The 15,462-nt window shown below is 50.1% G+C and overlaps 3 protein-coding genes across 3 annotated transcripts; 1 reads left to right on the plus strand and 2 right to left on the minus strand.

Annotated features, from left to right (window-relative positions):
* Positions 1–346: 346 nt before the first annotated feature.
* On the minus strand, positions 347–1,586 carry MRS44_018031 (uncharacterized protein; the record flags this gene model as incomplete). The annotated part of the gene is made up of 2 exons (XM_065616234.1): positions 347–1,488; positions 1,547–1,586. 2 exons carry the CDS (start codon positions 1,584–1,586, stop codon positions 347–349), a joined length of 1,182 nt encoding a protein of 393 aa, XP_065472306.1.
* Positions 1,587–3,684: 2,098 nt separating this feature from the next.
* MRS44_018032 (uncharacterized protein) lies at positions 3,685–5,787 on the minus strand (the record flags this gene model as incomplete). The annotated part of the gene is made up of 2 exons (XM_065616235.1): positions 3,685–4,600; positions 4,844–5,787. 2 exons carry the CDS (start codon positions 5,785–5,787, stop codon positions 3,685–3,687), a joined length of 1,860 nt encoding a protein of 619 aa, XP_065472307.1.
* A 9,023-nt stretch (positions 5,788–14,810) lies between these two features.
* MRS44_018033 (uncharacterized protein) lies at positions 14,811–15,437 on the plus strand (the record flags this gene model as incomplete). Its single annotated transcript, XM_065616236.1, has 1 exon — positions 14,811–15,437. The coding sequence occupies one exon, from the start codon at positions 14,811–14,813 to the stop codon at positions 15,435–15,437; it is 627 nt and encodes a 208-aa protein (XP_065472308.1).
* Between the last annotated feature and the right edge of the window lie 25 nt (positions 15,438–15,462).

A 15,462-nucleotide genomic window follows, 5' to 3' on the forward strand; every position in this document is an offset into this window, starting at 1 on the left:
AACATCGTGAGGGCGATCGACAGGGGGAACCTCGCCACAGCTGACGAACATAACCCCTATCTATCCTTAATTAGATAAGTAGACACATGTATAAAGGCCAGAACTATAGCCACTCACTAGATATCAAAATCAAGAGTTCTTCTGTCTATCCTGTCAGCCCGGGCGACAGTGCTGTAATCCATGAATTCGAAGTTTCAAAAGCACCTTTATTTGCAGCTCCCAACATCACGCGTCACAGTACAATGATTCTTCTCACTTTCAGAAACCATAGTCTCAAATGAATGATAATACACTGATTGCTTAAGCTGTGCTGCGATTTTTCGTATCTCAAGAAACCGCAAAACATCTATGCCGTCAGTCTGTCCGCTTGAACCCTTTTGACAATCTCCAAAACCCGAGGATACAACTTCTCACTTGGCTGTAAGCCACAGACACTGGCCACTACTGTCTCTGGTGTCTGGCTAGCAATGATCCGGGCCAGTTCCTTGCTCTGTTCGTCTCCCTCCACATTTTGGAATCGGAGCGCCACTTCAACCGCATCGAGCAGCGCCGAGCAGTCATAGCCTTTCTCGACTAATTCAGACGCTGGCCTGATAAACCTCTCCGTGCGACCCAACTTCCGTAGAGGCGCGCGGCCAACCCTCTCCACGGTGTCCTCGAGATGAGGATTGCTGATTCGTATAATGACTTTCCTGACATACTCCTCCTGATCCTGCTCAGAGATACCGTACTTGTCAACGATAAGAGTGCTCGTATTGCTAAGCAACTTCTTTACCTGATCGAGAATAAAGAGGTCTTGCAACGCATTATGAACCAATCCCTTGTTGCGGTTATAGCCATAGTAGGCTGCTGCTGCATGTCCGGCATTGACTGTGTACAGCTTCCTCTCGGCATACAGCTGCACGTCGTCGACCCATCTGACCCCCCTGATCATTGGAACAGCGTCATCTGCAAAGGGCTTCCGATCTATAACCCATTCGTAGAACTCCTCCAGTTTGACATCGAACTCTGCGTCCGGATGCTGAGTTGGAACGATGCGATCGATGACGCAGTTTGCGTATCTTGCTCTCTTGTAGTGGTCGTCGAGTCTATGTTCCTTTGTAGTGATTAGATGCCCAATGTTTGCCGCCAAGGCATCTGTGGCACCAATGGCGTTTTCACAAGCGATGATGGCCAACGGGATCTTGTCGCTAGGCCGCATACTAATAGCTCGGGCGATAATTGGCGCGATAAACCTGAGATTGTCCCTACCGACCGCGCAGGTAACGACATCAGCAGACATAATCTCCCGGATCAGATCGTTCTCGTGCGTTCTTGGGTTGATTGCTTTGTAGTTAGTTATGATCGTTTCCCTGGTCCCCTCGCTGCTAACTTCGATGACTTTGTATGATTTCTTAGTGTTAAGCTGGCCGACCAGCCCGTCGGCGACATCTGCGAACACGACTTCGTAGCCTGAGTTGTGCAGGAAGCAGGCAACGAAGCCCCGGCCTAATGAGTTTAGCGCGAGATATTCTTGCTGTTTGCGGAAGCAGGGGAGGGGCCTAACCAATGTTTCCAGCGCCGAAATGCACTGCCTTCTTGTCCATCGTACAGAGTATCTTTGCAGAGCATTTAGGGTCCATCTCGACAACATACAAGTCCCTATCCTAGGCAATTGCCCTCTGCTTTTCAATGGAGCTGCAATGGGAAACACGCTTCGTCACGGCATTACGACACCATCGGGGATGGAGAGATCGAGATACCTGGCCTAGAACTAATGATCAGCCGTGCGCTTAAGCCTCCTGTGTGGCTATGTTGGCGAGGGGATCTTCCAAGTCATCGTAATTTTCACATGGAAGTTATAACCGTTGGAAAGTACCTAGAGTGACTTCGTTTCGCGTCCCCCCTCCAGGCAGGAAATGTGGGTTACGACACCCAAACCATGCTACAAGGTTAGAGATGGCTCTTCTGAGCCCTTCTGAGAATTTCGCAGAAAGGTATGTAATCGCCCCATTTTTGCGTCACCAAATTGCGGTGACATGCACATTCCGTTCCTAAGGTGCTGTTAGACCTCTAGCGAACTTAATGTCGACTTTTCGCTCAGCGAGAGTCACTTGGATAATGTGGGTGGCTGCACCGGCTGAACAGGTAACCTGTCTAGTACTTCTGGCAGGCGAAAATTGCCGCGTGGTGCGTGACTAACTGGTTACTAGGGCAGTTCAAAGGGCCGTCGTAATGATGATGCGTCGCGAAACTCTCCGACTAAAGATGGCCGGGCGTGGGCTAACCGCCTTCATATCGCAAACAGACCTCAAAAACATTGGGTGAAATCCCCCTGCGATGTTGACATCTGACGATAATCAGCGCACGCACACTATTTGTGACCACCACGCTGCCGGCTGCGGTTACCGTTGGTGTCAGAAGCCCAACATTTGGTGTATTCGACGGCCCTGCCAACACCAAAACAAAGTTTTGAAGCCCCGCTCGTCTTAGCAGGTCTTAATAGTGCCAGCCAGTCTGGTGCTCGCCAGCCGCGAACTTCACAAGCCACACGGGATCTGCGGATCTCTCAGTTAGTGGCAATTCGCGATGCTTCCTCGTGAAGGCGCTGGTATTTCCTCTCACGGCTAGTTCCTAACTTATTATTTACGCTCACGGACCTCCGTCACGAGACATGAAAATGCTGTTGGGTCGCTTGTCGAGTTGGCAGAAAACCTTCCCGCTACATTCACTACCGTAGAAACTCGAAAAACCCGCCCTCTTGGCATTTCCACTTTTTACTTCATTATGCACGTTAAACAGCCTAGCGGCCAGCCACGCCCCAGGCTGCTCAAATCAGAGACCTGGACGCTTTTGCTATCTCCCTCTTGTATATCCAGAGCAGCCATTGGCTGATCGTGAATTTGATGAGGCCCACTTTGCCAAGAGGGTGGATTTTTCGAGTTTCTATGGTACCCGTTGGTCGGCCCTGTGGGGCCCAACTAAAGAGGCGCTTCGCTTTTCCCTCTTAGTTGGGGCCAAAATTCGTGGACAGCCCCAAAATTCGTGGACACCAAAACGTCTCAATTTTGGTGTAAAAACAGGCCTTTTTAATGAATTGATTCACAACTGCGTCTGCATAGCTTTAAATCATAAAATGAGGCTCAAGATGAGCACTATAGCTATCTTCAAAGTGGATTCTTCAATTGAAATAGCGGAAATCGCATTTTTGGCCCTCTGAGAGGCCGCATAAGACTGTCCCTTCGCTCAGCCCGGCCTGTGGCCTTGGTCATCCCTTGGTGTAAATTATATGTGATCTTGACCAGCAGGGCCGGCCCGACTGGCTCTTTCGACTCTCCAAGGCTCTAATATAACATCAATCTGCTTCCAAAGAGGAAGCCGCTGTGGCGGCGGCGGCAGCGGCGGAAGAGAGGGCATCTCTGCCTGTGACTCTGACTCCTGTGTCGGGCACGGGGTGCCGAGCTCGATCGGCGGCGATGATCTCTCACAGTGTGGCTAACAGACCGACCGACCCAGACCGACCCCTCCGGTCTGTCGGTCTGGGTTTGTCGGGGCCCCCGGTCTGTCGGTCTAGGTCTGCCTGGCTTCAGTGGCCCGGTCGGTCTAGGTCTGGCAGTCTGATCACGTACTGCTTAAAAAAAAGGGGGGCTTGTCAAATGACTACAAAATGAAACCCTTTTGCTCTTCGTACCCAAGCATTAACTCCTACACTACTAGCCCTCTCATCAACCAGTGCTTTTGGAGTTGATCTGCCTCGACTATATCAGGTGCTAGCCTATTGCGCTCATCCGTGATCATCTTCTTTGTCTGGCTAAACACTCTCTCGCATTCAGCACTCATGCCAGGAATTGAGAACAGATCTAGCGCCATTCGATACAAGACTGGATATTCTAATTGATGTCGGCTCCACCATTCAAGAGGGTTTGCAACGTCTAGATCTTGGGGGTAGATTGGCCGTGCCTGGAACAAGTCAAGCTCGCTAACTGCCTTGGCCTTCTTTCGTTGTGTATGCAATGAGCGGATTGACCTCTTCCCAAATGAACTGTAGTCGTTAACATCAGCTTCGATCTCATCGGGTTCGTCTTCCCAAAGACCCGCTTGGGCTTGAGTTTCAACTTCATCCTGTCGAACGTATTCATCAAATAGGCCACCCACAGCGGACTCCATGTCGCTATACCACTGCGGTCTATTCATCGCGTTTTTCCAGTGCCGCTCAAAGTAGTCAAACCCATAAGATGGGTGAAGCGCTAGCGCTGCTCGGTAGACGGGTGTATGGTCCGTTTTGACGTAATAGTCTTCAAGCTTCGCCCATCCGCAGTCAATTCCTGACTTAAAGTGGGAGGCTTCCTCGAACCGAGTTTCCTCCGCGGCCTGCTTGAATTTGACGAACAAATAGTCCATGGTCTTGAGAGTTTCCCATATGGCACCATGCCCGCCCTCTGCGCCCGGTTTACTGGCGTTGCCCTCCATAGTCTTCGTAAGGATGTAAAACGGCTTCAGGAAGTCGTGGAAGCGCTCCAGTTCAGCCCAGTCCGTGGCGTTCAGGAAATCTTTCGTCAAGTCACGGTGAACAGGATCACTTTTGGGCTTTTGCCAGCGAGATTGATAGAGCTCGATGGCGCTGCGCAGTTCAAGTGCTAGGATAAGCCGGTCCTACGTCAGCAAAAACGTCCAGTAGAGGCGGATGACGGAAATTTACCGCGTCTGATCATAATGTAAATGGAATTCCAGCGTGTCTTGCCATCAACGACGACCTCCAATGTAAATATCACATCGTCCCCTGCGAGCTCGGTCTGTAAACGCCGCAGCGCCTGTCGTCGCTGGTCCGTCCGACGGATATAGGTAGCAAGGTTGTGGAGCCGACCAATGGCCCCCCTTCTTAGCCCAAATATCGAAACTGAATTCATCCGTAGCCCCACGAAGCTCCGCCTCGAATTTAGCGACGTTTGAGCCGAAGATAACAGCCCGGACAACCAGATTGATAATATGGCCTATGCAGCGTAAGCGACGGCGGCCGACGTCCATCGGGAACCATCTAGCCAGAGCCTCTAGGCAAGTATCGTTGCTTTCGGCGTTATCAAGCATGAAGTATCCAAGCTTTGACCCCATTTCATAGCGATCGATTACCTCCTTGACATACGGAGCCATATTCTCTCCAGAGTGTGGACCAACGAGGCGTGGCAGTCCAAGAAGGACATCCCGCTTTTCGCCCTCGCTGTCAACAAAGTGACCGACAATGCCGATATAGTGGAACCCGTTTGAAGCAGTCCAGAGATCAAAGCTTAGGTGAGTGGAGCTCTTTGCGCCCTGAACAAGATTGAAGATGATCTGTTGTCTGGATTCAAAGGTTTGACGGATCCACGAGCAGACCGTTGTGTGATGCTCAGGAAGTAGCCGACTCGCAAGCTCCCCACCGTTTGCTATCAGCCACCGAAGCCGCTCGCTTGATGCTTGCCGGAAGGTGATATCTTCGAGGATGACCCAATCCACGAAGCGAGATTTCCATGACCTTTCATCGAAGTGGGAGGCCAGCTGAAAGCCTAGGCTGGCCTGTCGCGACAAAGGACGCACAGAAGAGGGCGTTGACGTGGCTGCCAAGGTAAACGGAGTTGTCAAGCTGGGATTGATGCCACCAAATTCTGTGATCTGGTGCTGACGGAGTAGGTGCCTCGCGGCGTGGGCTGTCCCCGATGAGGCGTACAGAGCCGTCGAATAGCTCCTCTTTTCATGGCAGAGTCTGCAAAGCCAGTAACGTACCCCCTTGTGCTCTAAATTTGCACCATGTTGATATATCCATGACTCCTTCATCTTTGTGCCGACGACCCGTCTATGACGAGGTCTCTTTTTGACGCCCACAAGTCTTTTTCCACAGTGCCATATATTCTCCCAATCGATGTTGAATTCACACTGGGAAGCATCGCCTGCCGTGGTCCCCGGGGTGGTATCGGTCGAGGTTGAAGGCAAATAAGACGTAAGGGACTGTGGTATAGACGGCACGGGGCTCGAATTCCTGCTAGAAGATATCATGATGCGGGTATGGATATGGATGCGCACATACAGAACATGAGCGAGAATGTTTGTAATAGTTTGTTCGCAAGTGCCGACGCGCCAGGTGAGTAAACAAAAACCTACCCCTGATTCCTAGGGGCATAGGGGGCCAGTGGCGGCACTGAAACACACTAGCCCATTTCGGCCAACCCAGGCCGACTCAGACCACCCAGTCAGACCGGCCTGTCCGGTCTGACGGTCTGACGAGAATTGGCCGGTCTGTCGGTCTGCGGTCTGTCAGACGGACTCAGACGGTCTGCCAGACGGTCTGTCTGTTAGCCACACTGGAGGCATGTGATGATGTAGGCCTCCCACCCGACAAGGGAAGCCCATAGGTTCCCGGGTACACGTAATTCTATTAGTTTCACGGGTCCCGTGGAACCAGGTACCGATACATATCTATTAACACTAACGTACATGATAAGCGAGTGAAACTGACAAGTGAGTGAGACAAAAATCTCAACCTTTAACATAGAATATTAAATAAAAACACAGCAAAGCATCTAATTAGTTAAAATCAATCTTTATACTCTTCTCCAGACATCGCAACAATTATCTCACATGTTCTTGTGTTATGACCGGTCTTGCCGCACGTTCTACAGCGCGTTTCCTTCGCTCGCGCCGACTCTCCTTGACCACCATTTCTCGACGATTCGGCCACTACCTGCGCATTGACCTCCCTCTGATCAATTGCATCCCTCATCTACAGTCATCTTCCCTCCGTTGCGTAGGCGGGTTTTCTTTGCTCTGCGCCGCTTGCTAAGGGTCTCATTCGCCTGTCGAAGGTTCTGGTTCTCAGACTTCAATAATGCCATCTGATGCATTATTGCCTCTGTTCCCCTAGAAAATGACTTTAGCGCCTTAAGGATGGATGCTGTAGAGCTGCTCTGATGCCTTCTGGTTCGTCTTTTAAGGTGTTCAGGCTGGGGGCTAGCCTCAAGGATGGGTCTTTGAGGTCTTTGAGACCCAAGGGTTAGGAAGGCTAGCCTCCTCTTCAACAGGTGTTGGAGTCCGCAGCTGCACATCAAGCTTCGGATAGCACAGCTTCCGGGTCCAGCGGAACAAGCCCAGCTCCTCTAAAACCCCCCTTGATATTACTTTCTACTATTACGGCTTGAAAGGCAGCGTAAAAGGCCGGAAAGAACTCGGTCTTTGAAACGTGGGCTATAGAGCATCTGATCAGATGCTCTATTTCTCGACCATAAGCCTTCTTGAGCAGCCCAAAGCACCTGACATCAAGGGGCTGAAACAGATGAGGCGAATGAGGCAGCATACAAAGCGTGATGATCTTGTTCTCCTTGCAATGTCACATCGTATGACTAAAGCCTCTCTGACACACGGGCTGTCTGACCAAGAAGTATTAAACTACCCGTGGGCTCGACCTGACGGGGGCCCACTCTTCGAGTGGGCTGCAACATTCTGGAACTCTCGCATTATTCTAGGACAGCATTTTGGTATGAGGCTCTCACCAAAAGAGACCAAACCTCAAAAATCCATAAATAAATCTACAAACTAGATATGACAAATGAGGCAGAACATTTCTCATTTTTTAAGACTTAATTAATTGTCTCTAGAGGTCTTAATAAATTCGTCTTGTAGATCATGATGTTCTTCTCAAGACCGTAGAAATCGCCTTTTCGAGTGCTCTTCTCGAACAAATCGATCCCAGGAAAAGCTCCCAATTTCAACCCCGTTTTTCTCAACAAGAACGTATCAAAAATATATAACGTTAAGACCTTTGAAAAGCTCTCGAAAATCTCTATCGATTGGCATATTGATATGTTATATTTGATGAGGGTTGCGCTCATAATCAGCTGTCAGAATAATGCGAGTGTCCCAGAATTTTGCAGCCCACTGGAATAGTGGGTCCCTTGCTAGGCGGGCCCCGGGTAGGATGAAATACCTAGATCGTGAGGAATACTCCGTCACAGCTTACGAATACGAGATCCAAGGAAGGATAAAGCAGACCAACTTCAGTCACTCATTCAGTTAGAAATCAAGAGCTTCAACGCACAGTCAATATCCCTCGTCAAATGTGACATGCAATATCTCTCAAAGTCGACGGAATGGTGACTTTCGTGGCCATCAAGGATCAGAAGACGATAGCGACTACTTGATCGCTTGGTGGTACACCGGTCAAAGTGCTTTAGCCGCTCGAGGCCTATCTCGTTATCGGTTTAACCATTTTGAGACATAGCAATAGCCCAATCGCCCGGGAGGTTGCTTTCTCGGTACCAATTGGCGAGGTGCTATTGGCCCGCACCTATCTCCTGAGTGCGTGAAGCCCTCCAATGCGGTCACGACAAGGGCATCAGGCCAATCAGAGTTCTCGTTAAAAGCGATACCTCACTCTCGCCTATCTTTCGCCCAAGGTTGTAAGTAGACCTATGGTAAAACCTTAACAGTCACGCTCCCTGAGGTCCCCTATAAAGGGCGCTAGCTGTTAAAGGCAAAACACTGGGGCGGCGTGCGCCTTGGAGGCCTTCACGCACTCAGGAGATAGTGGAGGAAGCGACTGCTGTATTACCAACGCCTACTCAAAGTTTATCGTATTGGTCAAAGTGCCGGCCTTTTGTATCTCAACCTCTACAACATCGCCATGTTGCAGGAATTGCTTGGGCTTGAGGCGCCCACTCCCGCTGCTGTGCCTGTCATGACTGCCGTACCCGTTGGAATCGTTGTTCCTGCTATAGAATTAAGCATCTTTCCCTAACGGTCAAGGATATCTTGAGGATGATCCCACCTTGGCTTATATGGCTAAGAACGATCTCTGGGGAAAATATCATGTCTTTTTGCAGATCCGCTTTTTGTCGGATCTCGCCGTTGACCCGTGTGAGGACGTAAGCAGATGTATTGTCGGCAAAAACCTCCAGGCTGATCAATGTTGGGCCAATAGGCGCAAACTTGTCAAAGGCCTTAGCCAAAAAAAAAAAAAAAAAAATTTGACCCGCAGGGTTTTTGGGAAGCTGGAATAAGCGACAAGATAGATCATTCCCAATGGTGTAACCCAGGATATAGTTCTTAGCATCTTTTGGCGACCCATCTCGGCATTCTTTCGAGGTGACGAACACCAATTCCCCCTATAACTTGAAAAGGGTGGTCAATTATTGTGTTAACGTGATGGGAGCTTTAACTCCAATCACTCACTTCGTAATCGAGGAGACTATTAGCGCACAAGTCATTGACCGGAATTCCTCCAAAAGGGTGTGCGATAGACTCAACTCGCTTCGTCCATAGTGGAGGATACGACGGAATTGGGAGCTGTTCGTTTTCCAAGTGTGTCAGATACTGCGAGGACATCAAATCAAGGGAATCCCTACTTCTGCTTCCGCAGCATGGCTGCGATAATTGAGGCCCACACAATATATTGGAATACCTTCTCGCGGAAGAGGGGTTAGTAGCTGTTGGTGCAGGTTAGAACGTCTCACCATTGGGCTTTGAGGTTCGAGAATCGGGAGGCAAGGACTGTTGGGAGACATACCCGCCGTAAAGTCATGATTTTCTCGCGCTTGTTGATGAGGCCATCGAACGACTTGAATGCACCCAGCTTTGTTCCTGGAGATGGCAACCGATCAGAATCGAGTCCGAGGTCGGCAAAGTAGGCCTTATCGTCCTCTTCACATTCGAAGCGGGTCAGATGGGAGAAGGACGACATTTTAGCAAGTAGGAAAGGTTGAGGGATTCACATAAAACATTGATAGAGACACTCGCAGTGACGGCGGAAGGTATCATTTAAGATCCCACACTCAAATGTATTCAACCGCCACCATGTCAAGTCTCAGGAACCGATTGTGGAAACAGCTAGCGATACTGAGGTCCGAGTTGAGCGTCCATACACATATACCGGGGGCGAGGATCTAGAACCGGAGCAACTCGGTCGGAGTATCTCTTCATGCGACCCACTTGATCCCTTCAATGGGCACAAGAACATGTGGGAAGCCCGAGATCGGCATGGGTACTTTTCTCTTATTACAGGCATCGCAAGCCCTTTTTTGTACAATGACGGAGAACGAGATGAATCAGAGATGACATGCAGACATGAAGAGAGAGAAAAGCTCCAGCGGTCTCGTTGCGTGGTATCCAGTCTCGGTTATGCCACAACAGCCAAGAAGGGTCCGGGGGGAGACGGACAGGCCTATCGCCGCAACAGTTGGTGTTTTCGGAGGCGACGGATAAGATAGCTACATATGTGTCAGTTCGCAGGCAGAATCGGTAAGTCGGCGAAAATTTTCCTCAAACTCCGATCGCGAAGACTTTGAATTTCCAAAACGAGTTTCAAGATAATGAAGGGCTCAGCTGAGGATGGTAACACGGAGGCGGCGAACTGTCATGTTTCCAACTACCGCTGACTCAGCGGTTGTCCGACAAGAAAGGTCCCGCTCAAGCCCCGTTTTACCTGTGGAAGGAGCAACCCTCTCGTCTTCGAAAGAACCGATCTCAAAGGGTCCCAATAGATGCACGGGTCCGTACACTCACGGCCCGGGTCCTCATACATGTACGACCGGCCGTACAAATAAGATCACGTGATATATCATACGGCCGGTCGTACAAATAGGCAGCCAATACAGACACCGCCGGCGGTGCAAATAATATCACGTGACTCATGCACCGCCGGCGGTGCAAGTAAGATCTGTTATGTAAGAGGCATATGTGTGAGAGAGAGATATCCTCTCCTTCAGCTAAAGAAACAGCATTGATGCGTGCAATTGAAGAGAGTGAATGATTCACTAGGCATATAGCTGTTCAATGAATAATATATCATCTATTGGCGACGCATCAGGCTGCCCAAGGCCGTGAAGAACACCACGGCGATCACGATGTAAGTGAATCACTTCAACGCGTGAAATATATAAAGCAGGGCCTTCTCTATTAGAAGATACACTCTATTCTCATATACAACATCATCATCAAGATGTATAACTGCAACCAAAGTCAGCGTCAGAACCCTCAAGACATCCCCATCTTTATGGATAATACAGCAACACCAACAGGGCCTTTAACAGTAAATAATAACAACCAGTTTATTCTACGGCCCATTGCCAATAACCAACAGGCACAGGCCCCGGGGCGCCTTCATCATGCATCAATAACGCCATTCCCAGTTGAGGTTTGGCGGTCTGTTAGGACCTTGCCAACAGATCCAACAACTCCCATTGTATTATATACAGCGGACCCCCAGGCCTTTGCAAGAGCTCAAGCCATCCAATTTCCTCCCCAAGGGCAACCAATTACTATAGAGGTATCGTCATTTGGATATGAGGTTAGGGGAGAGTGGCATATTGGGTATCTCAATAGCGTTCTGCGTCAACAGCAACAGTGCCCTTTTCCAGATACATCTCCAATGTGGACTCGCAGCCAGCTTCAGACTCTCGATAATTCATACCGTCGTATGAATGTCACGATCCCGGGCACAATATGGCCAACAGCCGCTATAGGGATGACCACTTACCTACCAACGATCCGGGCAACAGAGAGGTCAGGGATTTATATCTGGAACGTTGATCCGAATGGGTATGTTACGTGGATTTGGCAGGGCACACAGTAAATAGTTCAATAGGTAATATTATCGTGTTGTTGCTATATCGCGACTTATCATACCTATGAGCGATTACCAAGCCCACTCTGCACTACATATGAACTCGGCCATAGCTCTATTCAATCAAGCAATTGGGTCACCATAATTATACTCGGAGATTGGCATTTTCTTTGTCTTTGTAATGATATATATTAATTGCATACCGTACTATTACTACAAATACTAATTGGGGGGTTCCCATTTCCGTACCATCCCTCCTGTACTTCAAGATCTCTCTCGGCAGCATCCCATATTTCCCGCATACCTCGCCGCCCCGAGAAAGGCTGCTCTGCCATCTCTATCCCTACGTTCTGTTCAACACGCTCATTCTCAGCCTTATCCCAATCAAGATAACTCATCATCTCCTCCTTGGTCCACTCTCTAATGCTTCTTCCTGCCTTGCAATGTCTCCCCATTTGCTTATAGTCAAGGCACCAGTCATAGTCCGCTTTACTATAGCGGGTTGGCAGCCCCATAGCCCTCCGATATAGCTGATTGGTCTTAGGGGCTCCCCGAGGCAACGCAGCATACCAGGCCTCTCGTGATTCTTTGTATCGCTGATAGATGGCACAGGGGTCATCAGCTCGCAATACGGGCGCCTCTTTGGCGGTTGCTGGCTTAGCTGCCGAGGGAGACAGCACCCGGGTTGTTGTGTGTGTTGTTGTATGTGTTATTGTAATAGTCTCAGAGACAATAGAGGCCCCTGATGGGGATCCCGGGGATAATGACCGGGTCACAGAGCGAGTGGATGTGTGTGTTGTTGTATGCATTGTCGTAGCGGTCTCGGTGGAGGCCGGCAATAGATGCTCATAGCGTAAGGGGCATGCTTTAGACCTCAAAGTATGGCCAACCTCGCCACATTTTGAACACTTTGGCGGCGCCTTTGGCTGTGTTGCCTTCTCAACACACTCGAAAGCAGAGGGCTCCCGCTGTGTGCTTGTCGGCGGCAGCGTTGAACTGGCCACTAGGCGATCGAACTGCTTACGAGGCTCGATAAGCAGCTGGGGGGTTCCCGAGCGCTGGAGATGCCAATGTGAATGGAAATGGTGTAGTTGAAGTGGCTGCTTTTGCTCCAGCAAAGGCTGAAGGATATGAGCACACGGCAGACCAAGAGTCCGGGTGAAGACCCCCGTACAGGCAGGATACTCCTTTAATAGTCGTTCCCGTTGAGCATGAACCTTCCGTAAGGCTTGATGTGAGGTCCAACCACGGATATGACTATACAATGCCCCAGATAACTGAAGGGGTGTGCTGGCATGCTGCTGAGCTTGGTTGGCCTCAAGCCCAGCAATCTGGTTTGACAGAACAAGCTTGATGGCCTTCCAGGCCTCGAAGAGGTCGGCTTGTGAGTTTTTTAAGTGGGATTTCACAAGCTTATGAATGCTCTCGCAACGTGATGTGACATATTGCTCAAAGTGAAGGTATTGGTTAACCCACGCCTTGACAAACTTGTGCTTATGGGGATCCAGCCAGGTCTCCATGAGGTAGCCCACTTCGTCGATGTGGTCAGGGATATATCGCTTCTTGAACTTCTCAAGCCTCTCGTTGTAGATAACCTCAGTCGGTGAGGCAACAACCTCGTGCCAGCAGCTATAGAATTTGTTCCACGCTTCAAGCCCTTGAGGGTCGCCCCTAACTTGAAGGAAAGCAGTCTTGCAATGGGTTAAGATTGCCTTGTTGATATGCCATAAGCACAGTAGCGAGGTTGACTCGGGGAAACAAGAATGATAAGAAATCGCATTCATACAAGCAAGGCAGCGATCTGTGAGCACCACAGATGGAAGGGCTATGCCATAAAGCTCGTATATATACCGCAAGTGTTCAAGAGCCCAGATGTAGTCATGCTCTTCCTCGCCGCTGAGGAAGGCAAATGCAACACAGAAGGTTCGTTGACAGGCATCAACACCAACTATCTCGAGAAGAGGCAGGTTATACTTATTGGTCTTATACGTACAATCCAATATAAGCACTTCGGGGTATGATTTAAGGTATCCCAGTGACTTCGGATGTGCAAAGAATATTGCCACAACTCTGCCAGTCTCGTCAAGGCGAATTCGACTCCAGAAGCCATCGCTCTCGAGCTGATCAGCGAGGGCGTGTATGTGGCTTTGGCCTTGAGCAAGGTCCCGTCTACCCCGTGCAATGCAATTATAGATATCTTGCTGTGTAGCAAGTGTATCTGAGTGGATGCGTAGGTAGGATCTAACCTCCTTTGGTGCAACGCCAGCGTTGGTGAGTCGTTGGACCGTTGATTCATCCTCGCGTGAAAGCTGGCGAAGCGAGGGATGTGCCACCGGGCTGAGGCTTGGTTCGTGATTATGTTGACCATAGACAGCCTCGGGGCGATGCCTCAGACTCCATATACCGCCGCACAGGCTTTCCTTCGCTATAATAGAGAAGAGGCATCCTGTACGGCGTGTTATGGTATCTCGCTTCTGCTGCTTTGGGTCTTTGGGGGGGGCGGTGGGCGCCCTCCACGGTCACAGCTGAAGATAACCACAGTCCTTCCACTGGGAGTCTTCCTAGATCTCCCCGTTATAAAGGCATAGCCTCGCGGCGCCGCCCAAGCGTTGATCGCCGTACGCAGCTCCTCCCGTGAGCTGAATTGGCCTTCAGGGGGAGGGCGTCAGCAGGGAAGCGACGGTGAGGTCCAATTGAGTTCATTGTAGCAGAAGAAAGGCGCGGCAAGTTAAATTGATGCCGTAGAAGTTGTTGATCATGCAATTGACGCTGTAGAAGCTGTTGATCGGTGAATTGGTGGGCTTATTTGAAGTGTGTTATCCCTCTTCAATAAGGCCACATATGCCTCTTACATAACAGATCTTACTTGCACCGCCGGCGGTGCATGAGTCACGTGATATTATTTGCACCGCCGGCGGTGTCTGTATTGGCTGCCGTACAAATAAGATCCGTTATGTAAGCCCGCCAAGGTGTATGAGTGAGAGATCCTCTTCTTCATCTAATGAAGCAGCCGTGATGCGTGAAATTGAACATAGTGAGTGATTCAGTAGGAGTGCAGCTATTCAATGAATTATATATTATCCATTGGCGTTGGTTATGCGCAGCGGATAAGGCTGCCCGAGGCCGTGAAGCAGACCAAGGTGACGATGACGATGTAAGTGAATCGACTCAATGTGTGAGATATATAAGGCCGGGACTTCTCTACAGAAAGATGCTCTCTATTCTCATATACAATACCATCTTCAAGATGTACAATCGTCGTCAAAGCCAACGTCAGAACCCTCCTGATATCCCGATCTTCGTCGACAGTACTGTAACCCCAGCGACGAGTGCACCCAGCGACCAGTGGGTGCTAGCCCCCATCGTGAATAACCAGCACGTGGAGGCACCGGGGCGTTATAACCATAATGCAGTGCTTCCCTTCGCGGTCCAGCATTGGTATGCGGAGAATACCTTGCCCACAGATGAGAGATCGGCCAGGGTCTATCTCGATACGAACCCCGGGGCTTATGGAAGAGCCCTTTCTACCCGATATCCTCCTCAGGGTCAGCCGATTGTCGTCGATTTGATGGCGTGGGGATGGGAGGCTGCGGGACAATGGCATGCCGCGTGGTTCGACGAGGCCCTTAACCAACGGTATAACCGCCCTCTCCCTGATGTGAACCCAAGGTGGACTCGCAGCGTGCTTGAGGCTCTCGATAGAGAGTACCGCGGTCCAAATTGGCACACATATACAGGCCTCGCGTGGCCAACGCCTGCCACAGGGATGACGACGTATTTGCCCACTCTCCGGGAGGTAGAGCGGACAGGGATCTATATCCAGAGTGTTGACCGGAATGGCTATGTGATGTGGGTTTGGCAGGGCACACAGTAGATAGTTGAAAGGCTATCTTATGGCG

Source organism: Fusarium solani, assembly GCF_023522795.1.
Source record: "Fusarium solani strain SB1 chromosome Unknown bctg00000015, whole genome shotgun sequence".
Classification (NCBI taxonomy): Eukaryota; Fungi; Ascomycota; class Sordariomycetes; order Hypocreales; family Nectriaceae; genus Fusarium; species Fusarium solani.